General features: G+C 35.9%; 1 protein-coding gene across 5 annotated transcripts in view; it reads left to right on the plus strand.

Annotated features, from left to right (window-relative positions):
- The window catches only part of LOC100872588 (uncharacterized), a 607,316-nt gene that overhangs the window by 272,692 nt on the left and 308,587 nt on the right, over positions 1 to 26,037 (plus strand). For all 5 annotated transcript variants that reach the window (XM_012484533.3, XM_086915859.1, XM_086915861.1 and 2 more), the window contains one exon: positions 19,340 to 19,402. In XM_012484533.3, the coding sequence (XP_012339987.3) occupies positions 19,340 to 19,402 (63 nt within the window). The remainder of the gene's footprint in view (positions 1 to 19,339; positions 19,403 to 26,037) is intronic.

A 26,037-nucleotide genomic window follows, 5' to 3' on the forward strand; every position in this document is an offset into this window, starting at 1 on the left:
TCCCTTTTTGAATTATATCTTTTCCTAGATTCCTTTTCATCATTTTTTGAGTTATTCCTTAAAGCTGGTACATTAAGTTTAATCATAAGTGAGCGTTCAAACATGAGTTGAAAAAAACAAAACAAAACAAATTTCTATAAAAAATTCTAACTATTTCTTTCCAAGATGAATCTCTGATTTATTGAATTTTATTTAAACCATAAATTTAATCGTATAATTAAAATTTTTTTTTTTTTTACTGAAAAGTGACATTTTTTTCTCTACAAAAACGTAAAACTTTACTCTACTAAAATTAGTGTCTGGAAATGAGTTTGGGCGAGTTATTCTCGCGAATTTTTTAATCGTACACGAAACTCTCTGTATTCACTAGGTGGACTGGATGTTGGCGAACATTTGCAAACACTTAAAGCGGCAAAGACATTTTCGTCGTGCAGGAACACGCACGAACGAACATTTCGCGAGTTCAGACGGCGTATCAAAAGTCATTCGTGCTTCTTCGTGCGCGTTTAGCAGCGTATCGGAGACGGTACGATGAAAATTTTGCGCGAATGTTTCCGAATATGAGCCAGAACCACGAGCAGCGTACGAAATTAAACTCGAACTTCGCCGAGCGGAACTGGCGCGAGGGAAATTTCTAAAAAGAGCCCATTGTCGCGTGCACTTCCGTGTCACGATGCAACTTCCTCTTCTAGAAAAGGAAGGGAGCAAGCTTCCTGTTCCAATTTGATTTTTTCCTAACATCTCGCTTCTCTTAAACCGTATATATCTTTGTTACAATGACATTTAATGGACATTTTATAACTCTGGTTATACGATAATTGCACGATTTTTGTAATTATATACTTTAAAAATCATCCAATTACACTCATTCCATCGTTCAGAACACGTAAGGTTTAAGGAAAGAAACGAAATATTATTCTTCATATCGTGAAGAATGATTTTTAATGTCGATGCAAATTTAAAAAACAAAACGAATTACATTAATTTGAACCATAAATGGACTGTGTTGTATGATTGTCATTCGAACTTATTCGTTTCTCGCCAAGTGATAAAGAGAAACCAAAAAAGGAACGAATCCTATTACTATCAAGGAAATTCGAATTCCGATAAAATCGCAAAATCGCACGTCGATCGTTCGACCATCCGAAACTTAAAATCCTCTTCTTGGTAACCGATAGAACCATCCTCGAAATAGTCATTGCTATGAAATCTTTCTATTCATCAGTATATGTGCATTGTGCAGATATATTCACCGTTGGAATAGATTTGACGATATTCTTCTCCTCGAGATTCCTTTAAAAATAAACGCCTTTCTTTGAATTTCCCTCGCTTTTTCTCTTTCGATACACGCCAAGAATTTACAAATTTGTACACGACTGATGCTGATGTAATTGGAAATATCGTTATATTTGATTGCTTAGTGTCACGAGTTTATTAATATCGTGATGAGTAAACTGCTGAAATGAAATTTCTGTACGTTGTTTGCAATTTAATGTAGACTCTTTTGTTCGTTTGTTAAAGGAGGTTAGATAAAATAATTAGTTTCTGATATTTTTGATAAGAATATTTTGAGAATTTTAATCTAAATTAATAATAATTCCATTTTATATAAAACATTATGTAGATTTATTGATATAACACTAATTTATGAGGAAAAAATCAATTCTTAAAATATTATTTTTGTTTCACAAAACCACAATTTTGTGATGATTTTGAGATAACATAAAACTTCAAACCATAAAATAATCAAGTTTTAACGTTTGTTACTTTGTCAGACTAAGAAATCGCTCAGAGATGAAGATCATCGACAATTTCATCGATTCTGTTTAAATTGTTGTGTTATTTTCTTCTTTGGAAAGCCCAATTATCAAATACATTCTTAAAGGATTGATAAGAATACAACGTTAGGCAAATTAAATTTTCTACCATCTTAGATAAACGACAGAACGGAACACACACGTTGAGAGAATCGTCCAAGTTTTCAAGAAATTCCATTTTAAATATTCCCGCCTGGATAAGAAGCTAACACAATGTATTACAAGTTAGCGACACCGTTGGTGGCACCGAGTGTCATCAACGATATTAATACGATATTATGATGCATGGTCACCTTCGTCATCGTTGCACGCCTCTAATTTCTCTAGACGGGCGGACATTGCCACAAAGTGGTTGACAAATAAAGCATGGTGCGGTTGAAGATCCCGCGAAAACTGCCGCCCAGATAGATCCCTCCCCCTCTTCTGGTTATCGTACGGTTGTGTCGAGGATCGAGGTGTCGAGCTCCTCGGCCAAGAAACCGAGAAAGTCAGAAGTCGAGGAGCAGATAAGAGAGACGGTGGAGGGAGGCAGAAGAAGAATCAAGTGGAAGAAGAGAGGTGTGCCGTGTTTTTGACGATGGATAGGGTCGGTTCTAGCATTTTGGCGACAATCCAGCCTCTATATAAATACCGTCGGGAGTCACCGCTCGTCCCTCGTGGCGCTGGTGCACGCGTTTATGTGCGGGCTCCTCTTCCTGCGTACTACTCGACACGCTTCGTTATTTCTTCTTCTTCTTCTTCTCCTCCTTGTTGCTTCTGTACGTCTCTCTCTCTCTCTGTTTTTCTTTCGCGCTCCCTCTCTTCCCCTTTTTCTTTTTTCCTTTTCTTTCGAGTGTCAGCTCGAGCTTTTTGCCATCGTTAACCGACCGCAAACTGCGATCCGCCACATCTCTGGACATTGGAGTCAAAACTAATAACGAGACGGCGCGAGAACGATAAATGGCACGCGTTTTACTCCTGGATACCGTAATTTGTGTTACGTGAACCTGCTCTCTCGTTTCTGCTCTTTCATGGTTTATTGGTGGGCTTTGAGTTGCAAAGAGAATTTAAAGTTTTGAAATTGATACAACGAATCTTTGAAAATGGCGGTATTCGCGATTGCGAATATATCGATGCATTTAGTAAAATTTTAATTTTAGTTAAATTTTAGTAAAATGTTAAATTATGTTAAAGGTGTTCTGAGTATGTATAACATATTAGGATATTATGATAGATAGTTCAGATATTAATGTGTAAGAAGAACGATCAATCTGTTGTTATTTTCTGAAAGATATATTAGATCAAGATTTATGAACTTTTTTAATTTATAATATTTATTGAAATAATTTTGTTTCTTAGTTTTAATAAGTGTTATTACGAAGTTAATTGATTTATTTCTGATATTATTTCTGATTCTTGAAATATTAAGTATGGCATTTTGAAATAATAATAATAATAATAATAAGAAATGAATTAATTAAAAATAAATTGAATTTTTTAGAATAGGATTAAAGTATCATTGAAAACTCGAAAATTTATATTCAAATAATATATTAATTTGGTCAAGCAGTATAATTGTTTAGCAATGTAAATTAACTTTAACTTTGATTCGTGATATTTGATTGATTTTTTTTTTTTTTTTTTTTACTGTTAAGAGTTCTCGAAGTCTATTCTCTCTTCCATTACGCTTTCAGTGTCATGTTTCTGGAAGAGAGATAGCAACTCTCCCCCACGAGAGACGAACGATAGTTTGATAAACTTTGTTCCATGGTTTGATTCTAACTTCACAATCGTTAGACTTGTCATTGTCACGCGAAACAATATCTCTACTCTGTAGAAAGGATAAAAGTGAAGGGATGAAAAATGCTTTCTGAATTAAATTATCATTACGAATCGTGCGCTGTTTGAATATCACTTTATTTTCCCTAAAAATAACGATCATGTTATAATTCCGATCCGAAACCCACAAATTTTACCATTCCTCGCTGAGCAAAGTATTTGAATCCATGCTTGTTCCAAATGCAAATTAGAATCGTAGAATCGAATTTTTTTTTCAAAACAATTCGCCCTTGGCGAAAATTCCGTGTAAATAAAAATACTCTCGTGCGATTTACAAGAGCAATAACTCGTCGATAAAAAATGCTCCCCGTTCTAATTTTAAAAAAAAAAACAAGAATTCGAACAAATTCGAAAAGTTTAGAATGCCAATCTATACAAAAGAAAGATCGAATTACAACTTACTACTTTCTGACTACAATTATATCGTCCAATGCCAATAATAATAATAATTTCACACAGAAAGATGGGGAAACCCCCCCTCCCCCCAAACACATTTTTCCACGAAACCTATCGTTCCTTCCCTCCGACCAAGATTAAACGTCAGAATGATCGTGCGTTGCTACACCAATTTTTCCACTCTGGAAAACCGCGAAACTTGTACTCTGGCCCACTCGAAAATCCGGGCACGAGTTACGTACATGAAAAATGACAGGCGCGGGGGAAGCAGCCACTTTTGCCGCGACATCCTCGATATTCTCGCTTATTCTCGAAGGAGGGCGGCGAATGGTTGAATGGGCCGGCACAAGGCGCATAGGTATTCGTTCGTGGAAACCGTATAAAGACGTCGCGAAAGCAAGTACGAGGCGGCGATCCACCTGGGAAATTTAAGAGAACGTTCTATCGCGCGGTTATCACGAGGATACCGAAAAACGTTACTACACCTCTTCTTGACCTCGTTCAAGCTTTCCTCGACCGCGCTTCGTTTTCACAATTTATGCGCCGCGACGTCGATCGATACGACGCCTCCTCCCTGATTTCACTCCTCTCTCTTTCCTTTTTCACTCTCTTCGATCGAGTCTTTCTTGCGACGGTTCGAGGCACCGAAAGCGCGGCGATTGCGATCTCTGAACGCGGCGGTCGAAGGCTTCGAAATCGCGAAAAGGGAAAGTAGCGTGATGGTTGGTGGAGATCGTAGATTAGGAAAACGCCTCGTTCGACTCGGTAATTCTCGTGACCTCGATGATACGCATTGGCCGCTATCGTTAGCTGGAAATCGGAATTCCGCGTAAATTGGACACGATGGCTCGAGGATATTCTTTTATTTGTAATTGCAAATCTTTCCATACATTTAACTATATTTTTATCGAATTCCACTGTAAATATCGACAATCTTTTTTCTTGTAATCTATTTTGTTGTAGTCTGTTATATCGCGCTATATTTTCGGCGTTAATCCGAGTTTGATAATCGTAGTTCAAGTGAAGATGAGTTTGATTTTTCGTGATTAAATAAAATTATTTCTATAAAATAATAGAATAGACAGTGAGAACAAGTCATTGGGATATCAGTTCAAGATGAGTTTTCCATAATAAAATTATTTCTATTAATTATGAAATTGACAATAGAGAGAAGGAAAGTAGAAGTGTAGCGTAAGACGATGAAAAATAAGATAGTAAATACGATTCAAATTTTCTTTCTTTCACGTATAAAGATATTACATAAGATAATTAAAATATAAAAAAGTTTTACACCTTGATTTATGCGTGAAATCGTTTCAAGTTGGCTAAGAGATTCATGGAAAGATTAAGATATCGATGGAATATCGACGATATTTTGCCTACATCACGAATCAGTGATAAAAACGTTACCCATTCCGTGTTTGAAAAGCGTTAAGGACGCACGCCTCGGATCGACATGAAAATACATTTTAATGGACGCGAAGTTACTTTTGCTCGTCGTTCAATTAACGAACTCTTGTTTTATTATTAGCTTTATGGAGGAGAGCCGTTAGAAACCGCGCTGTTCCATCCGACTCTGTAAAAATATTGCTCCCGTGGAGTCGTTGGAATGTAAACGAACGTCTTGGAATTATAGAGCGAGCAGGTGTAGAACCGTTTCGTCGTTTTCGACGAATGACGCGAGCACGAACCACCGTCACGCTAGCTGCTCGTATCCACCTCTGCCGGATAGACATTTACGATCGGCCGGGCGTATTTTCCATGAACGAGGCATAGCCCTCGACGCGATATTTTCCACGCGAAATTTCAAAGAGCGTTCGACGTCATCGCCCTCGTTTCTCCCATTCGACCCTTCTTACTTTATCCTTTTCCCCGTCCTTTTTCCCTCTTTTCGATCGGCCCTCGAGATCGAATCGCTGTCGAGATTCCCAGGCTATTTTTAATTCGAGGTTAATAACGTGGACGATGGGAGGCGCTTAATTTAATTAATCCGGCCGGCTCGTTCGTTTGGAAAAACGAATATCAAACGGCTTCGATTCCTTCCTGCGTCTCCATTCTTTCATTCTCCAGCCTTCTTCCATCATCGCGTGAATTAATTTGATTAATTTCCATTACGGTGAGGGGATGAAAGGGGTTGGCGATTATTGACGGAATTTTGTAAAATAAAGCGCGGAGAATTTCGTTATTTAATTATCGTGCGTCATCGTGCAAGAATCGTGCGGAACATTTTCGTCCGACAATTAGCGGGGAAAAATTTTACGATTTGCGTCGGTCCACTGCACAATGAAATTACCTCGAGTGTCGAGTGACGCGCGGCTCCATTGTGGTGACAGAGAAGAAAGAAAGAAAGAGGAATTTTGGAAAATCCTCGTGCTTTTTAATCGAGGATGCGTTGTACAACGAACGATAGTTTTTGTTTATCATTTCGTGTCTGTCTTTCAGCGTCTTCTTTTTTTTTTTTATGGAATTGTAGGGGACAAGGGTTGTAGAAATGTTGATAATGTCGAAACACGAGTGTATGTTTTCATGAGTATCATTTACATAGATGTAGATCACGTGGAAATTAATTTGTTAATTTATGCTTTCGTTGAGAGGAAATGCGATGGAAATAATTTTTATTGTATGACGTAATGTAATGTTGTGTTTTTAACATGTGATTTACGTGCAAGAAAATTTATATTTGTCAAATTACAATTTATATTTCGAAATAATAAAAAATTTCTCGACATTCTCAAATTTAGCTCTTAGTTTTCAGGTAAAACTGGAACGAAAACTTGTTTGAGTTTGAAAATTGTTTGATCTTCGGTAGAACAATTAACAATTATTGACATATTAATATCATATGTGATCAAGTCTGAAAAATCACAATCAATTTCAGAAAGAAGAATGAAAAATAAAATATTAATATCATATGTTTATTACGTAATAAAAAATATCATTATGAAACATTTTCTTTTATAGATTACTCGTTTCATTCTATGAAAGCTAAGTTGTATTAGATTAATTTGTACTATTATGATAAATTGTATATGCTATTATATTTGAAACGAAGATGCGCTTTTCGATTTTTTTATTTGATTTTTTCATTTTTTATTTTTTGAAAATTGACAATACTTACTGGTATAAGATGCATACATTTGCATATTAAAAGTTGGAATGTCCTAGAAGTTTTTTTTTTTATGAAATATCATTTATTTGCTGCAACAATGAAATAATTAAAAATTTAAATTATCTTAGTTATTGATATATAATCATCTTTGCATGTAATTAAACTTGAAAGTTTAATGTAATATTCTTTTACATTCTGTTAGAAACGTTCATCAGATGTAATATCAAGAAACAGATTTGTTCAATTATGCATAGAAAAATTTTATCGTTCATCATCCTATAAAAATTATATATCCTTTCACAAAAAGTCAGAAATATTTATTTGGAAATTTTTATTTTCTAATAAAATATTAATGAGTAATTTTTTATTTTTTTAATAAATGTTTATGTGTGTACGAAGCACAAAGGATCATATAATTTTTTTTTACCAAAATACGACTTTTAAATAGGTTCTACGTTTAACTTTAAAGCGGTGCAAAATGATGGAAAATTTTAAATTTTTGAACGAAAGAAAAAAATTTTAAATTTATCCTATTATTTTATACAATATAACCCATTATATTCACACATTGTATAAAAACACGTGGGCGTATTTTAGCATCAACATTTTTTAGTATCAACAAATATCTAAAATAAGGTGATATTATTTTTCTCTTTTATTTTTTAAAATGGACTCGTCCATTTTCTTTCAAGATTAAAATAATTTACGATAATATAGTAAGTCTCGAAACCGTTTAAATCCTATCCAATTATTTTTTCCTCCAACGTCAACAATTTAAATGTTCGATGTAAAATTAACATCACGCAAAATTAACAAACTTGCTTCAAACAAGCTTGCTGTAAAAATCGCTGTGCTTAATTTCAAATTACTTACTTCTCGAATTATCGAGAATGAATCGAAGCATAATCGCACAATTTGCCAAGATGTTGGTGGTGCGTCAAATCAAGGATGCCGCTTCTTTAAAGGAATTATAAATCGCGGCTCGTTCTCCCAGCACAGATGTCCAAACCACGCGTGTGTACTCCTCTGCCGGATCACACTGCGCATCAACAAGTTCGTTGTCGTGCAATTAGACTTCTACGCGATGTCAGTTTTGGTCGAGGATGGAGAAGTGCGATAATTCTTCGCTCTCTAAAATTCTTGTCGATTCGCTCTTTTTAAGACACCGTCTCTCGTTGCTAGTTTTTATTTTCAAAGAGGAAAATAAATGCTCGTTGAGTGTAAAAATTCATCGAAAAGAAGATTTCGACAGAGAAACGTTGGTCATTACTGTAAAAAATAATTCGATCTCCGCTACAATAATTATTCAAAAAATATTCTTGTTTATATGTGAAAGACGTTGATTCTATTCGTACATTTAAACGTTAGCTCAGATTATGAAACGGAAGGATAAAGTGTAAATCTTAAATAGATGCCCATCGATAGATATCACATATTTTCTACACGTCACGCGTTACATGTTGACGAATGAAATTAGATAGATGTACGATTCGGCACATTGTCTGATTGCTAATAGACGTGGTCAAATTGTTCGCGGACAATGTCTGCGAGTGAAGATCGACCTTAACATTCTTCACACTCGATCGTTCTTCACACACACACGTTCTTTCATACTTTGGATACAAACATTCACACTCTTACATCACGTGTCCAACATTATTTTTTCGGCTCGTTGCCACGATCATCCATTACTGTCCGACTGTTTACCATCGTATAATTTGATTTTTATGTCGTTCTATATATCTTGTTATTGTATCGTATCGTGGCTATCAACGGTGATGAAAATATGCGTAGATTTGATTTTGTTGTAGAAAATTGTATCTTTGGAAACAGCGTTGATTCTTTTAATACGTTTTTTTTTTATTCGATTAGCAGTAATTGTCATTGTGAAATGTTATCAGCGCTTCGAGTGGCTTGTCTTTATTAATAAAAAAAAGATTCTGTAGACGAAGGATCCTCCAATTTGATAAGGCATTTTAAATTTGGAAAATTTTCAAACGCTACATAAAGTACATGGTAATATTTATAATTTATATATCTCTCTTTCAATGTGTACAAAATAAATATTTAATAAGGATTAATAAAGGATTGAGCAACTTTCTTCTTTTTGTAGAAACAAATTAACTCAAGAAATTTTCTTTATATTGCATTTACATAGCTATTACGTTTGAGCATTTATTAGCAATTCGTTATGTGAATACGATAGTAGATAATTTATCCTAATTACGAGCTCTCTGTTTGTACTTTTTTCTTACTTACTTCCAATTGACATTTTTCCTATAATCGAAACGTTGCACAATAATCGTTTATATATATTCACGTTTACATAAAATACGTGGTTATTTGACCAAGGTCTGTAGTTCCAATTATAGAGATGTAAAATATTGTTCTTAGAGCAATTTACTTCATCGAATCCTGTAATGTTTTATAATATAGTGAACTGACTATTAGAGCAAACAATTCTCTGCTACCTTGAAAATTCGTATCGTATATAATCATAGGAAATGTGTAATAAAAATGTCATAAAAACAAATAACTATCCAAGCAGAGAGAGGATATACAATTACAAGTTTACGTGTGTCTTTAAAGTACACCTTTTCTGTAAAATAGTGTTTATCTAAGTAAGTGTGCGATCTATTCACCTTTTTGGATCAGAATCTTTGTTTCTTTTTCTTGGAAACAATTTCTGGTTTATTTCTAAATTCGCGTACTTGAAAGTTGTTCAAATGTTACAAATATCGTCGTTTTATAACCGCATCTTTGATCCACCACCAAACATTACGTTCCAAGTAGTTTGCATGAATAAAATTCTTCAAACGTTACCTCAAATATTTCTCTTCTAGCGTCGTCGATTCACCATAAAAACTTCGTTCCAGATAATTTACATGCATAAAAATTCCTCAGACAATATTTTTCTTTTTTTCTTTTTTTTTTTTTACAATTACATCCTCCGATTCGAACAAACGAACAAAAATTCTTCAGATATTGCAAATATTCACTCCTTCGAAGCCGTATCTTCGATAAGCATAAAATATCTATTTATAAATATTTCTCTTCCAATCTATTCTCCTTGTATCTTTAATTCATCCTTGTTTTTCGAAGAAACGAACATTTGGAATATAAAATTCATCCAATATTCTTTAAAATAATATTCTTTAAAATATTTCTTCTTTAACTACACTTTTAATTTATCATTAAATATTTTGAATACTTAAAAATTTTCATTTATCATTGTTATTGAATATTTCTTCCTCAACTTGTCATCAAACGTTCTTCAAGAGATTCTTAGAAATAGTTATTTTTTACCAAAATCATACAAACAACTTTCTTGTTCGCATAAAGCAATTATTATCCCATGTTTCAAGTAGATTCGTAACATTTTAAAATCCATCCAAATGCGTCGTTAAGAATATACGAGAGATCCCAAAAAGATTCCTTTTTCCGCTCAACAATAACATCGAAAAAGTCCTTCAACCACGAAGAGAATTCGTGTCGAAGAGCACAACCAAGCCTCGATGCACAAAGCGCCACTTCGAAATTGAATCTTCTTCTTCGTCTCTAATCTCTTCCCCCTCCATTCGTCCCTGCGAAAAACGACCGCAGCGCCACGAAAGCTGGTGGCGGTGGGTCGAGTTACATTATTAAGGAAACACGCAGGCGGGAGAACGGACGAAAAAAAAGGAGCGGGAAGAGAGAAGAAAAGAGACAAAAAAGAGGAGAGGCGATGATCGATGACTGTACGCGCGCTATTAGCATGACAATGCGCGCTTTCGAGAATGCGCCTCTCTCGTCATTCATTGTTCGCGCGGTTTCTTCTTGGCCGCGTCTAATACGGCTCTCCTCGATCCTCGGAACGGTAAACGGCACGCCAGCACGTTTGTTGGAAAACGAGAAAGGATCGAGAAGCGTTGGAAACCACGCGAGAAGCTAGTGGATTTTCAATTTGTGAAGGAGTTTAGTATACCGTTATTGTTATATAATATGACTGATATTTATATTTTATATAAGTAGTAGGTTATTATTTTAAGAAGATAATATTCAAGATTCATCTTGCATATATTTTTTTTGTAGAAATATTATATAATCCAGCTGTGTCGAAAAAAATTTTCTACATTTTATTTAGCGTAAAATTAAAAATTTTTGGTTTTCCAACCGTGTCGTTGTTACTTGCTATTTCGAACGAAAAACTGTAGCGAAATCAAAAATTAACGTCGAAAATTTTCGTCACTGGTATATAAAATGTTTAACGCGACATTTTGTTTCGCGTGAAACATTTTGAAGCGTTGAATTCGGATGTTACATGATTATAACAGAGAGAGAGAGAGAGAGAGAGAGAGAGAGCAAGAAATCTATCTATACGCATGACGTAATCGTAGCACTGGCTGACTAATGCATAACGTTTCTACTGTCTGCTTCACGCTCGTCACTCTCGCCTCGATCGTCATACATCTGTACATTTTTAGTAGATGTGTCTTCTTTTACACAGGCATCGCGATCGTACATTATTCTCGCTCGCTGCACGCAACGAAAAAGGATTATTGGAATTTGATATAATACCGTTCGCGAAGAATGTTTCAGCTAAAAATACGCGGACACTATTTAAAAAAAGGATCGATGAATCGATGGAATTCTCGATGTTCTCGACCTCAGATTCTCCGGTTTTACTACTCTGAAAATAACCAGTCGAAGTAAATTATGCTCGAAAGAATTGTTCTGCCCGCGGCAGATAAATCTTGATCCAATTTAATATCGTATAAAATTTGGATACGATTCCATTCGTTCAAATTAATTTAATAAATCATCAGTATTTAACTATTAAACTTTTATTATAAAAATTATTATAAAATGTGAAAAACTCAAAAAACTTTTTTACGTTTTTTTATCTTTGCACCGTAGAAATGTATTCTTTTTTTTTATATCGCAAATATATTTATTTATCTTATCATTTTCGCATCTCGTGATTCAATTAGTGAGACAAGAGTGACAAATGTGTTAATTTCGTGTGGAATATTATTATGAACGAAATTTCATTTTTTTATATCCCCTCTCCCATTGCTCGATACTCGTTTTAACAAGATTACCTTTTAATCATTTCAAGTAACGCGTTCGTATTCCACGGCGACCTTCACGGTAACCATGACCTACACCAGCTCAATCCCATTAAAGGCAACGAGGTATCGATTCACGGTGACCTTGCTGGTCGATCAATCAGTCGAAATCCCGGCTTAATTAGAAAAAGATCAAATTCTCGAACTATCTCACCGATTTGCGCCTCTCTCTTCTTCTTCTTCTTCTTCTTCTCCCTCATCACTCTTCGTTCTCGGTTTTGCTCTCAGTGCTGATTCATCGTTCGAGCACAAATATTGAATCGACCGACGAGTGGGCCCGTTTATTATCGCGGATTATTTAACCTATCGATCAAGAAGTTCATATGTGTATTCGGCGCGTTATGAGTTGATCTTCGCGTTTCGGAATCACAATTTGGATTTATTTGGATTTAGATTCGCCACTCGTTGCATTCGCGTGATTTTGTCGCCAGGTTTCTTATCAAGTTTATCTTACTTTGGTAAAATAAGCGAGTTAAAAGAATTTTTATTATTCAATTTCGAATTTCTATTTTTCTCACTTATTTTCATCCTCGATCAATAAAAATTAAAGATCCAGATTATTTTTCATGTGGAAACAATTTAATTATATCTATCGAATTTCTTTCCATGATCAAAAACAACGAAATTAATTGTTGTATAAATATTTCTCGATATATCTCGGTTCTTTTATAAACTGTATCCTGACATTTTGTTCAACAGAAATAATTACAATAACATTTATTAAAAAATCAAGTTTTATATATATATATATATATTTACTGATAAAAATTAAGAAACGGACCAATCTCTTCCGAATCTATTTACACGCACATTTTATTTCCATCTTTTACGCAAAGATAATACGCACAAATCTTCGAGCAACAACCGCCGTCCGGCTCTATTTCGTCGTTGGCCCTCAATGAATCACGGGTTTAAATTAAAAGCCGTGGGGAAACGTGTGTGACGAATGACTGCTTAATTATGCGGTAAAAAGCGGCGGATGGGTTGTCGCGAAAGAATAGAAACGGTTGGGAAACAGGCTTGGAAGGGGAAGGACAGAGACCGACTCGAGAACACTTCTCGCGTCCCAACCCGATGTCTGACAACTGCGGGGCCGTCTAATCTCCGCCGTTCCCTATTTTTAACACCCCTGGCGCGTGTCGAGAAAGGCGAAAAGGGGGAGGGAAGAATTATCGCCGGGGCCTCCGCTGACAATCGGTCGGCCATCAATCACCTGGCATACTTCCGTTTGTGGAACGGCTCTCTTTCGAGATCTCTTCCTCTCCGCTCCCTTGACAACGTTTTTAATGCCCTCCAATCTTTTCGTTCGTCAACCCGCCCCGTATAACGAATATACACGGAAGAGCTTTTGACTGAGGTTGTGGCTTCCTTTTCATTTCTTTTCTTTTCTTTTTTTTTTTTTTTCGACGCCCACGTGATGTCGATGGTGTGCACGAGTGTGGTGTTAATCGAGTGGAAAAGTGCATTAGCAAATACTCGTGAATGAAAAGTAAATACTCGAGATGAGACAGGACTATTTATATCGTATTGTTTTTCGTGGATTCGTATCGACTTTTTTTACTTTCGTCGTCTTTGTTTTCTTTCTTGTTTCTTTTAAATAAGATGGATTGGACAGTGTAGTAGTGATGCTATTCGATTTTCAGTGATACAATTTTCCCTTTTTGTTACGTATTTTGGCACGAGAGATCATAAGTTAAATTCAAGCAAAGATCAATGGCTAAAATAAGCAAATTGCCAAGCAGTGGGCGTTCCGCTTCTACCTGTACGCGCCACGTGCAAACATACGTCAAATGATTAAGAAATATAAGCATTCGGCTTATCTGCATATATTGGGAGCAAGATCTTGTTGTAAACTCGACTCTGTAAATTAATTTATAGATTCAATAATTTACAAGGATTGACGGACGTTGAGGCAGAAACTGCAAAGAAATTTTCTCTTGCTTCAACGCGGAAGAATTATCGAACCGAATCGAACGAGCCACATTGCGATTATAAAAAAAAAATGTTCGAATTCTTTTGGCAAAATTGCCATTGATTGTAACGAGTAAAAAGAGTTTATCTGCAAGATTCTAAATTACATTTCAGAAAAGTTCAAGGAGAAAGTTATTCAAAGTAGATAGACAATAGAACACGCTGATCTTTACACGCGAAATCGTTAAGAGGCTTCGTTTTATCGATCGTGTCCAGCCAGTCTCGATACACGTACGAGGAATTACAATTTGATTTTCCTTATCGATACGGTGTGCCCTGTCGTTGAATCTCCATTTTTACGACCGCGGCCTTTGATTTGCCGAGAAGCGATAAAGGGAATGAAAGACGAACTACGAGTGGATGGAGCACAGAGAAATGTAGCAGAAAAAGAGATACGGCGACGAGGAAAGGAAAGGACGAAATAGGATCGAAGTGCGGGAAGGCAAAAGGGACCATTCCGCAACGTTTCTCCTATAAATTGAACAACTCTTCTTCGCCGATCTTTCGGGACAAAGTTCCCGCGGAATTATTCAAATTGTCTCCTTTATATCAGCGAGTTGCTTAAGACAGTGGTAATTTTAAATACTGTTCATAAAACGACAGATGGAACTTACTTGAACGAAATCTAATAGAATGTCAACACGTTTTAGTTAACTTATTAACAGAGAAACAGAGTTTGGTTTAAAGAGATATTGTTCCCTTTACAATTATTATTAAATAGCCATCCAAGAAATTAAACCTTGAAAAATTGACGCGTTTCCAATTTTTCCAGATCGATACCTACGAGATATCTCGACTCGCCTGCATACTTTACTCTCGAAATATCTGTTGCGGAAACTCTCCCGTTTTACAAGCCACTTCCTTATCGCGTGCATGACTCACCGACCGAAACGCGTACACCCACGATATCGGCCGAGATTATGGGAATTCGGGGACGTTAAGGAGGGACGTAAGTAAATAGGTCGGCGGGAGTTCGATAATTGGCCGTCGTAAATCGCCAGCTCGCCGGAAGGCGATCATCGCGGTGGCGTGTCGTTGACGAAAAGTGGTCGGCCCGTTCTGTCGCTGCGCCGTCGTAAATTAAACTCTGACTCCTTACGACCAACTTCGATTTAACTTCTGGCTGCATTTATGCATCTTCGCCACGTTTCGGCCAAACTATTTATTGGCGATACGCGTTTATTATTTTTTTCGAATTAATTTTGAGAAAAATATATACGTAATATTTGTAATATCGGATTGCTTTTTTCTCTTTAATTTTTTTCACCACGCGTGTGATGGATTTCGGAGAGCACTGGTAGAGAGAATTTATCTTACGTACGCGACAAATAATATTTTCGTTTCGGTAATGAAAATTTCGCCTCCAACAACTGGATCGCGATAACACGACGTTAATGCGCGCGTAACATTCCGTTTTTACGCGATAATAAAATTTTGCCACGCATTCCTGAAACGTTGATGAGCGTGATGCATTCGAAATACTGTCGTTTCGTTTCGTTCTGGAATTCACTTGTATTTGTATGTATGTAATATCGCGGAGATAATATTAACTCGCAATGGAAATAGTTTGTTTTCGGATAGGTGGATGGAAATTATTCGCTACGATTACATCATTATTGTGGAAAATGATCGCTTTATTTACACTTTGGAAATACCCTCCTCTCTTTCAACGTGAAATACAAATGTGATATTCGATGATGAAACTTTTTAAAATTACTTGTACAATAAAATAAAATCTTTTAAAATACACGGACTAGTAAAAACTCTTGTTATCAAAATATTTCGGAAGAGATATAAATAAAATTTAAATTAAACACGTATTGCCTTTGCCTCCCAAAACATCATCGTGTCTCGTCTTGTTGAAACAGAATTTCAAGCGTTCTGGGACGAAATCTGGGACGAAACAAAAAGAAGATTTACAAAAAAAAAAAAAAAAAATACGAGGAATTATCGCTGTGCATGAAAACAAGATATAACCCGATCCTTGCCAACCTTGGCGCTGTCTCAGCCCACGCTCGTTCAATTTTTCCCGCGGAGCGGTTTCGAAGGAGTTAATAAATTGCCATATTGGAAACTTGGAATTGTGTGTAATTCATCTCTCACGTCGAGGTTTAACGTCGATCAACAACCTCGTTTCTTGACTTTGAATCTAACGTCGAATCTATCAGTTTTCGTCACGTCAGTTTCAATTGTAATTATAAATTCGATGAGTATGAGTTTGTACAGATGATATTATGATACGTGTATAATATTTGATTAATTTTGAGAATTTGGTTTTGGTATTTTATTATGTTTTGCTGCGAAAAAATACATTATGATTCTTTCCAAATTTTTTTGTAGGATAGCACAAATTTAACGAAGGAAAGGTGTTAAAAATATTTGGATCATATCTATAGTGTATCAATTTTTGATATTAGAAGCAAGGAAATAATTCTGTATTTCTTTTCTTCGTTCGTTTTTTCGCACTTATAAAAAGTCAGTAATTATGTCGTTAATAAATGTGAAACGATGTAACTGCAAAATAAACAAATGCTAAAAATTAACAACTAAGAATAATCATGGGTTTTTGCAAAACATTTTACAACCTCGAAGTTGTAACCCATCGATTAGGGATCGAGCTGTTATTGAAACGTTGAAAAATAAAACGAGCAAGGTTAATTAACTTTCTGAAAAATTTTTAATTCTTTAATTTTACGATATACGAGTAACATTTTTCAAACTAAAATTAAACGTGATGAATGTTAACAGAGTTGATTGAATGAATGAAGTGTATATGATAGTTTTTTATGAATCAATCGAGATACTTCTCCAACAAATTGAAATTTCGTGTATTATTCTCGCAAAGAAGCTCGATTCTAATACGTGAAAGATATTCGAATCGTTTTCGTTTTATTAACGTAATTCAATCCGATTAATTTACAAGAGACAACAAATTTGCTTTATGAACATGTTTGTACACGGTATGAACAAAGTCTGTCAAATTTTGTGTTTGCATGTGTTTCCAGAAGAAATATAATACTAACACAGCCACATCGCCGCTTACAAAATATCTAATTCTGTTCTAAATGACAAAATTTTTCAAACACCTTCACAGAAATGAATATTTTATATAATGGTGTAAAAACAATGCAATGAAAATTGAAATTTCCTTTAATTAACTGCTTTAGACGAAAGGTTCTCGAATATTCTGAATTATTGAACTTGGGGCTGTGAATTATTATCACCTGTTTCACAAAATCGAAGAAGATTTTGAAAATATAATGAAAATTCCCTTTAACAAAATTTTACAGTAAATGTAAATGTATCACGCGAGATAATACAAACGCGACACAATAAATATTTAAATCGATTATATGAAAAATAATTAACATATGCGATACAAGAGCATACCATATCGAAAACTCGACAGCGTCATAATTGAACGCTGAATAATCTCCCGACTTTTACGACATTCTCATTCGAATTTCTCCACAATGTGTCGATTCTTCACCGATAAATGCCTCTTCTTTACCTCGCCAATTATTCAAACGAAATTGTTTCTGAAGCATCCCTCGAGCAAACTCTCCCAAAAATTCCCGTCCTACGATTCTACCAAATGGGCCCACGCTCTCGCGGCAAGGATTAAAAACAGGACTCTCCATTTAACCCCCCTCGAAACTCGTCAGCAATTACACCCTCGTCTCTCGTTTCGCATCTCCTCGCGAATGGGCCTCAGGCGAGAAGATGGCGGACGGAAGAGAGAGAGAGAGAGAGAGAGTTCGACACGTAAATTTATTCAAGCATAACCGATCTGGCACACGTTCAACGCGGACGCCGCCAGTCTGAGAAGTCCGGCGCTGTTTTACGATCAAAGTTCGGAACGACGACTCTTTCGCCACGATCCCGCGGCCGTCCTCTCCCGCCTTTGTGCCGTTTCTCCCTCCTCTCGACACGCTCCAAAGATTCTCTCGAGCACGTTTCCGTGCCGAGCGCGGAATTTCCATCTCGATAATCCCGGGACCGGTTCCACCAGCGCCGATCCCGCGGAACCCGGTCGAGATTGGAGAGGTCAGCGTTTCCGGCCGAGTCGAGGCACACGCGTGAGGAATTTTTCTTTTCTCTTTTTCTTTTTTTTTTTTTGCCGCGAATCTTTATCCGCCGATCTCTGCGGTTTCGTTTGAGGGGCTCTTTCTATGATTTTTTTTTTTTTTTTTTTTGGAATCGATGTTGGATTTTTTATGGATGGTAAGTACTTGGGAAAGGAATGGAACGGAAGAGAGTTTTGCGTGGCTGATGATTTAATTGATTTTTGTTACTTGTATCGATCGTAGAAAATGAGGAATCAATGAAATTATGGTTTATTACTGTTATAAAAAATATTTATTTTCTTACTTGTTTGTGAAATAATTATTTGTTTCTTATCTGGATGCTTGATTTGTTATAAAGGTATATTAGAATATTTCTTTTGAAAGAGTGGTACATTTTTTTCTTTAAAAAATTATTTCCATTTAAATTAACCATTTAAACGAAATTAATCTCTGCCTGTTACTATATCTTCAATGTTTCACTTCATCAACGATATTTAAACATTTTTAAATTTCAAAATGTAAAAGTAAAAGTTTCTTTGCCGATCGTCTGTAATTTTTTTTTAACGAAACAACTCGAACGATATCGATATTTCCCAGTATTTATATCGGCCGTTAGCGCCACCCCTAATTAATATTCTCACTCGACTCGCCGGCTTCGAGGGTTTGGGTAAGAAACGTTTTTTCGACGAGACGAAATTTTAATCGCAACCGACGGCGATTAAAACAAAATTCTTCAAGTGCACTCCGCGTTAGCCCCCTCCCTTGGACGAGCTCGCTGTGTAAAAATGTTCCATGCTTTCTTCCCTTCCTTTGCTCCTACTTCCCCCCCCCCCCGTCCTCCCCCTCCTTTTCGATCGTTTCAATTCGTGAATTTGAGAAACGAAGAAAATTTTTATTCATTTTTTCTCTCGACTTTGCAAACAAATCGAATTCAATCTCCCGCGCGGCAAACTTTGAATTAACGATTAATCGTCGCGTTGTTTCCGTTTCGATCGATTAATTAATGATTGTCTCTTGTATTAACTGACGATTTTTTTCTTTTTTTTGTTGTAGAGTGACAACGGGCTAGTGGACACAGATCCAGGTCGAGTTAGCAACATGACAGCCATCAACTCGGTATGTAATTAATCAACGAAATCATACAAGCATAAACTCACAATAATACAAACTACTTGGACACAATCTTTATTCTAATCTTCTTGTGCAAACAAGATTGACTCGAATGGGCGAAGAAGTATCGATCCCATTATATCATTTTTATCTAATTGAAACCCACATTTCCAAGCTGGTCGGTCGGTCGAGTGTTTCGAATCTCCTCCCCCCAATCTATGGAAATTTGTCCAATTTATAAACAATGACGGGATCAAAGGCGAGCAGATCCTTGTCGATAAATCGAGTTTGGCCGATCCAGAGAGTCGATAGTTGCGCGATATTCGCAATGCTCCAATCCATGGAAATTCTCTTTTGCGCTGGATGGAGATGGGATACACGATGTATGGAAATGAGGAACGCAGGCGGAAGTAGTGGGTGGCGCGCCCCGTGAGAATCGTTGGTCGACGAAAGCCTCACTAACACTTTTTTCCATCCAAGGAAGGCCTTGGATTCCACGATAGGAATTCCATTCCAGGATCTCCCGGTGATCCATCTCTCATCCACGATGATTCTTCGTGAAATTTACCCACCGATTTCAGGGAAAGTTTGAAACATGAAATTCTTTAAAAATGTAAAAATAAGTAGTTTTTAAAATATTATGACGTGAACGTAGAATTAGGTAGAAACGTTGAGTTGCTCGATTAGTGAAATTGATCGTTTGGCAATTGTGAAAGAAATATTTTGCTTGTATATATATATATATATTATGAATATGTACATTTTTTTTATAAATTTGTAGCAACGAATACCACGGCTTGCATGTTGGATGAAGCAAAAGAAGTTATTTTACATTAAAAAAATGACAGTTTCTAATCTTCAATATTTACACAAAAACAAAATATTTATATATAAGATTGGAACGCAGCAGCCTATATGTTTAATATTAATTTCAATCGAACGAATAATTTTATCATTTAAAAATCCACTCTCTACAAATTTGATTCGTAAAAATCACGTTTAACATAAAAAATTGTGTATACAAACAAGTATTTATTTCAAGAATCGTTCTAAAAATCGAACCAAAAAAAAAAAAAAAAAAGGAAAACAAAGTTCCGCTGTTACCGATTCGCGGATGTGGGGGGATCAAGAACGTTTCTTGGCGGATGTTTGCCCGAATATAATTTGACAAGTTGGTGGGAGCGTGTTACCAGACCTGGCCGTATTATTTAACGCGTTTCAAGAGTGCTGTAAGTTACGAAGTGAAATACGCCCGCGGCCGCTGCTAAATTCCATTTTAATAGTTGAAACGCCTGTGCAGCGGCCTCTGTACCCGCGCTTCGGGGAGTCATATTTCACCGGGCGTCTCGTACACAAGCCATAAGTTCGGCCGCGGGTTCCCTTCTTTTTAACCTGGAGCGCCACCCGGAAATGATATATCGATCCCGCATTGCTCCTTTTCTCGAACGATTAAATAATATTTCCCCGTGAATTACGAACATTGCCCTTATATTTATGCGAGACTTTTCTCCCGCTCCATTGCCCCTCCTCCTCGTCGGTCTCTCCCGAATAAAGGGATTTCTTAAAGGATTATTCGAGTGCAAAACTTTAGATTTTTTGAATTTTCTTTTCAAACTCGTTTAAATTTTAGACTTCTTAAATTCTCGTCCGTTTAAATGTGGCTGGTTGAACATGGTAGAGGAGAATTATTCGGTTCATATGAAAAGAAAATACACGTTTGCTAAGATATAACGTAACTCGAGATGAGCCTTCAATTATTTCCATTTATAATAATCGTGATATCGTTTTTTTTTTTTTTTTTTGTATCTAGTCCCTAAAAATCGTGTTATTTTTACTTTGGAAATCATTATTGCATTTTCACAGTCCTTTTTATTACACAGTATCAATCACATCTTTTATCGATAAATTGGCATACGTTGAGCCTCGGATGAAACTCAACTTCAATCACTGATGAATGAGTCTCGATCGAAAAATATTTTCCGCCGATTAACAAGGCAACCCAGTTTCAAGCGAGCGCTGCAAATAACTGGACACAACTACTTGGTGTGCAACTATTTTTGCAAAGGCCATGGAGTAAACAGTTTGTCCGATTGCTCTTAGAATTACTGTGTGGCGTAGCGTGCGAAATCGCGAGATTTCTAGGTTAATGGCGTATCGATAAATTTGAATTGCGCTGCCCCCTTCGGGGGGGTTGAAGTTGCGCTCGTGTAATCGTTGTTCGTTAAATCGCTCCTCGTTTCAGCCTATTTAAAACTGCGAGAAACTTGCGAATAAGTAAGTGGATGTTTACACGAGGAATCATCGAAATGTAATTATGGAGAAACGCGCGAATTGCACGCTATATAATTGCAGTGCAAAGAATTTATAGCGTCTGACCTTTGTCGTGTACAATAATTTTCTAATCTGAAAACGAAAATAGGAAACTTGTCAATTCACTCTTTTGCTACACGACTCAAGATTTTCAGTAACAAAAACCAATTCCTATTCCTATTCTATTCTTGCAAAACTTTCTTTCCCTGAAAAACGAAACACGTGTGTTACGTTTATTACGACTTATTCAATTTCCCAATTCACTCTAAATCTAATATCATTTACGCAACGGGTCGATTGTGGGGAGAGGCGAACACGAGACCGATGACTCTTTTAATGAAATTGTAGCCGAAAGACGGTACTAAAGGATGGAGGAAACCAAGTTTAAATAAAGATCGCGCATGTGGGTCAGCCGGCGTGGCGTGCATCGTGCATGTGCGTTACGCAAGCTGATCCCGCAGCGCGCATCACTTGCGTCGAGCTTTGTTTAAGACGGTGCACAACACATTTAATGGAGCCGAAAAATTCGCGGACAAATATTTTATTATAAACGATGCTACGGAATTATGGAATTTGGAATGTTGCATTTTTTCCCCCCTCTCGATTATTTATTGGCAATTGGATTATTCGAGAGATTACGTCGGATGAAAATAATTTAAGGTGAAGGTAATTAGAGATAATAAATCTAATAATACATTTTGATTCTTCCTTCGGTTTTTCATAATTTTTCAAAATAAGAGGTTGGTGAGAGATTTATTTTAGGAACGAAGTAATAATTGCACGATAAAGTTAGATATTTATTATAAATTTTAACAATTGTCTTCTAGGATTTTGAAGTTTGGAAAAAATACGTGATCTCGTTTAGATCGTCGGATCGATTATTTCCAATATATTCTCGTTTTTAATATTTGACGCTCAGCATCGAGGTATTATACGATCTTCTTTTATCCATTCAAATTACATCGAATGGATGAGTTTCATACTTCCACGTGGAAAGTACGATGCTGTACATAACTAGATATAAGAGTTGAAACTATATTTATACATTTTCTCTTCTCCTCGTCTCGTATTTCTCTAACGCAGCCACTGAAGTGAAGTATCCGTAACAATTTTACCAAGAAAGTATCCTCGATAAATAAACGTTAAATAAATGTTTCGTTACAGATGGATAGATTTTTATCACTATGATGAGGAAATTATCAAGTGTATCTAGTAATTTTCAAAAGATTTCAAGTTGCAAAATAATTTGTACGAAAAATCTTTTTTATTATCATAAATAAGAAAAGATTGATGCAATAAAGTAATTAGATTAGATTAAAATTGACTCGAATCGATGAAAATGATAATCAATAATGATTATTGTGGATTTTTAAAATTATATATTGATGAAATCCAGCAGTTTTTAAATGATTCGAAGTCTTGATCCTTTACGTTCATAAGGAAATGAAGAAATATTATTCTCTTATTAATTCTGTTCTCGAATCAGACAATAATATCGTTCCAAAATAATTTGTACGAAGATTGCAGAGTTGTTAAAATCTTTTTTACTATTGCTAATTAGAATATACTTGTATTTATTAGAAATAAGATCATACATTATATTTTCGAAATTTTATTACCGATTCGACTTTATTATTTTACTAACTTCGATTTTTAAAATTATGATACAATAATCTCTCGATATCCATGCTTCCACAAAAAATCTAACCACTCGTTCTCGAGAGATTAAACGACACGTTTGATTTACCAAATATATTTCATACGAAAAGAATTTGTTGCAAGTAAAAAAGAACGTGAACATTTCGTTAGAATTTAAAAAGAAGAAGAACATTTACGATTGAAATTTATTCAAATTATTAAAAACTTGTCAATCTTGTCCAGAAACTTTAACCCTATTTCGCGCCAATAAAGGATAAAATGAAACTGAACATGTACCAATTGGAAGAGGATATATATCGAGGAGGGAAATCAGTCGAGCCACGTGCGCCGCGTCGACCTCGGCTAAATATTTATCCGCACGTTCTTCACGAGGGTTGTCACGTTACAGTTTTCGAGATGACGCGACGTGACGAGGGCCACGCGCGACACGTTTTATCCGTCGTCTTTCCTTCTTCTTCTTCCTTCTTCTTTCTTCTTTTTATCCCTAAAGACAGGGCTGGTTTTACGAGCGCGAGGAAACCTATCGGCGGAACGAATGTCGTCAGCTTGTAGAAACGAATAAAACTAGGAGGAGAGCCGCCAATAATACGTTTCTCAGAAAAATCGAAATATAACGGAGCCTATAAATTGACCGAGATGTCACCAATCTCGTAAATAATCCTTAATTGTGCGTCTCTCTTTCCTTCGTGCATATTCTAACTTTTATTATTTTGTCTGTCATAAAGTCTTGTATGTATAAGTGTTGTGTCTTATGGATTCAGAATTATGAAATTTAGATGATCGATGAAAACGTAGAAAAATTCTGTGGATAGAATATTCGATGAATAATCGCTCGTATTATTTTTATATTATCGTAGCAGGTTAGAATCTTTTAATTTTGAAATGATGTTACACACAGGATGAAATTTAAACACATTGATTGGTTATATTTATTATATAATGTAAAATATAATATATTGTTGATAACTTTTTAAAAAAATAACTTAAATACTTATGATAAATATCTGAAAAAAATAAATCAGAGTTAGATTAAGAACACTCGATTGAAAAAAATTCTAATCCTAATAATAATTTTAAAACTTGAGAACCACACTCAATATTATTTTCAATAAAGCTTATAAACGTTAAAGCTATATTTAAATTTTACATATTATAAACAAATCGTTCGTCCAATTAATACGAATGAATATATCGATCACAGTTTAATATTCTTCTCCAGAAAAATATTTTCGTGGAGAAACATCTATATCTATAACGAAAAATGCATCAAAATTTATTTTTCACTCGTTCCCCGCAATGATCGACCTCAGACGGTGGAGAAAATTCTATAAATCGTCACCACATTTCATCGAACTACGGTGTCTCTCCACGAGACAAGCTCAGCCGCTTCGATCCTCACCCAAGGATAAAATCCTCCCTTTCTTATTCCGCCAGTTTGTTCCTCTCTTTCTATTCTTCTGGAAGAGGTGGAGGGCGCGTAAAATGAACAGCGCTTCGAAAAAAGAAAGGAGAATGACCCATTCTTCGCCTAATCCCGGCCGACGACGCGAGATTTATTTCCACGATGGAAGCAGCTGGCTAATGTCGTCTAGGCTTTGTTGCGACGAATAGGTCGCAGTTAGATTTTTATTTGCACGATTAAACGCGGCGAGAACGACGGTGCAAGTTTCGAAAACGAATCGGGGATGATTAGTTGGGGATTAAAGGGCGAAAATGTGAAAATGTGTAGTTTTTTGAAAATTGTAATCGATGTTGTTGTAATGGGTTTTCATACGTAATATCGTATAACAAGTTTTCTCATAATTTTTTGATAAATTATTGCTATTGCTTATTAATCGGTTACTAATTATCTTTTCCAAATATTACATTTTTTGATCTAAACTTCTTATCGAAAACAGCCTATAAAAGTATATAGAAAAATTACTCATTATTTCAGTTAGAATTAACGTTTCCACGATGGAGAATATATTCCAAACAATGTATGCATTAATCGTTTGTATCCTGAAATTTTTAAACGAAATTTATTATAAATATTCGTCGTATAAGGAGTTAAAAAAAGATAGACTCATATTGCGAAATATCTCTCAATAATTTTCTGATCGTACATTCATCAATTCTCGATTTTTTTTTTTTTTAAATTTCACCGAAACAGCAATACCAGAGGAGAAATAGGAAAATATACCCATAACCTTATCGAGATCATTTATCCTCGCGCTCGAAGCGCGAAGTAAAATTTACTGTCGTATCGCAGTCAACCGTCCCCGCCAATTTTTGCCCATTTTTCCATTCTCGTTTCGAGAGAGAGAATGTCCTGTTCTCGATTCTACGATTGTCGCCACAGCCTCCATAAATAATACCAGCTTTATTTACGACTTGACGCTTCGCATTCCGCGAAGGTTGCATTGTTGCGCGAGCAACACGGGTTGGAAAAATGGCGGATAGTGAAAGGGCGCCGCGGATTAACCGCGGTGTTGGCATTATTGTTGCAAAAATAGTTTTTAAACGAAGGATACCCGACGGTATCGGTGATTAATGGACGCAGTTTCCCTAACAGGTGTAGGTCATTTTGATCCAGCCGATGGTAGGCGGAACGGGTTTCGCGTGTGCCAAGTTAAAAATATTTACATCTTTTATTTAGATCCCTTTGGACTGTACGAGATCGTTCGAATCTA

The sequence above is a fragment of the Apis florea genome, unplaced genomic scaffold (assembly GCF_048593485.1).
Source record: "Apis florea isolate Af1SG1 unplaced genomic scaffold, ASM4859348v1 contig_3798_pilon, whole genome shotgun sequence".
NCBI lineage: Eukaryota > Metazoa > Arthropoda > Insecta > Hymenoptera > Apidae > Apis > Apis florea.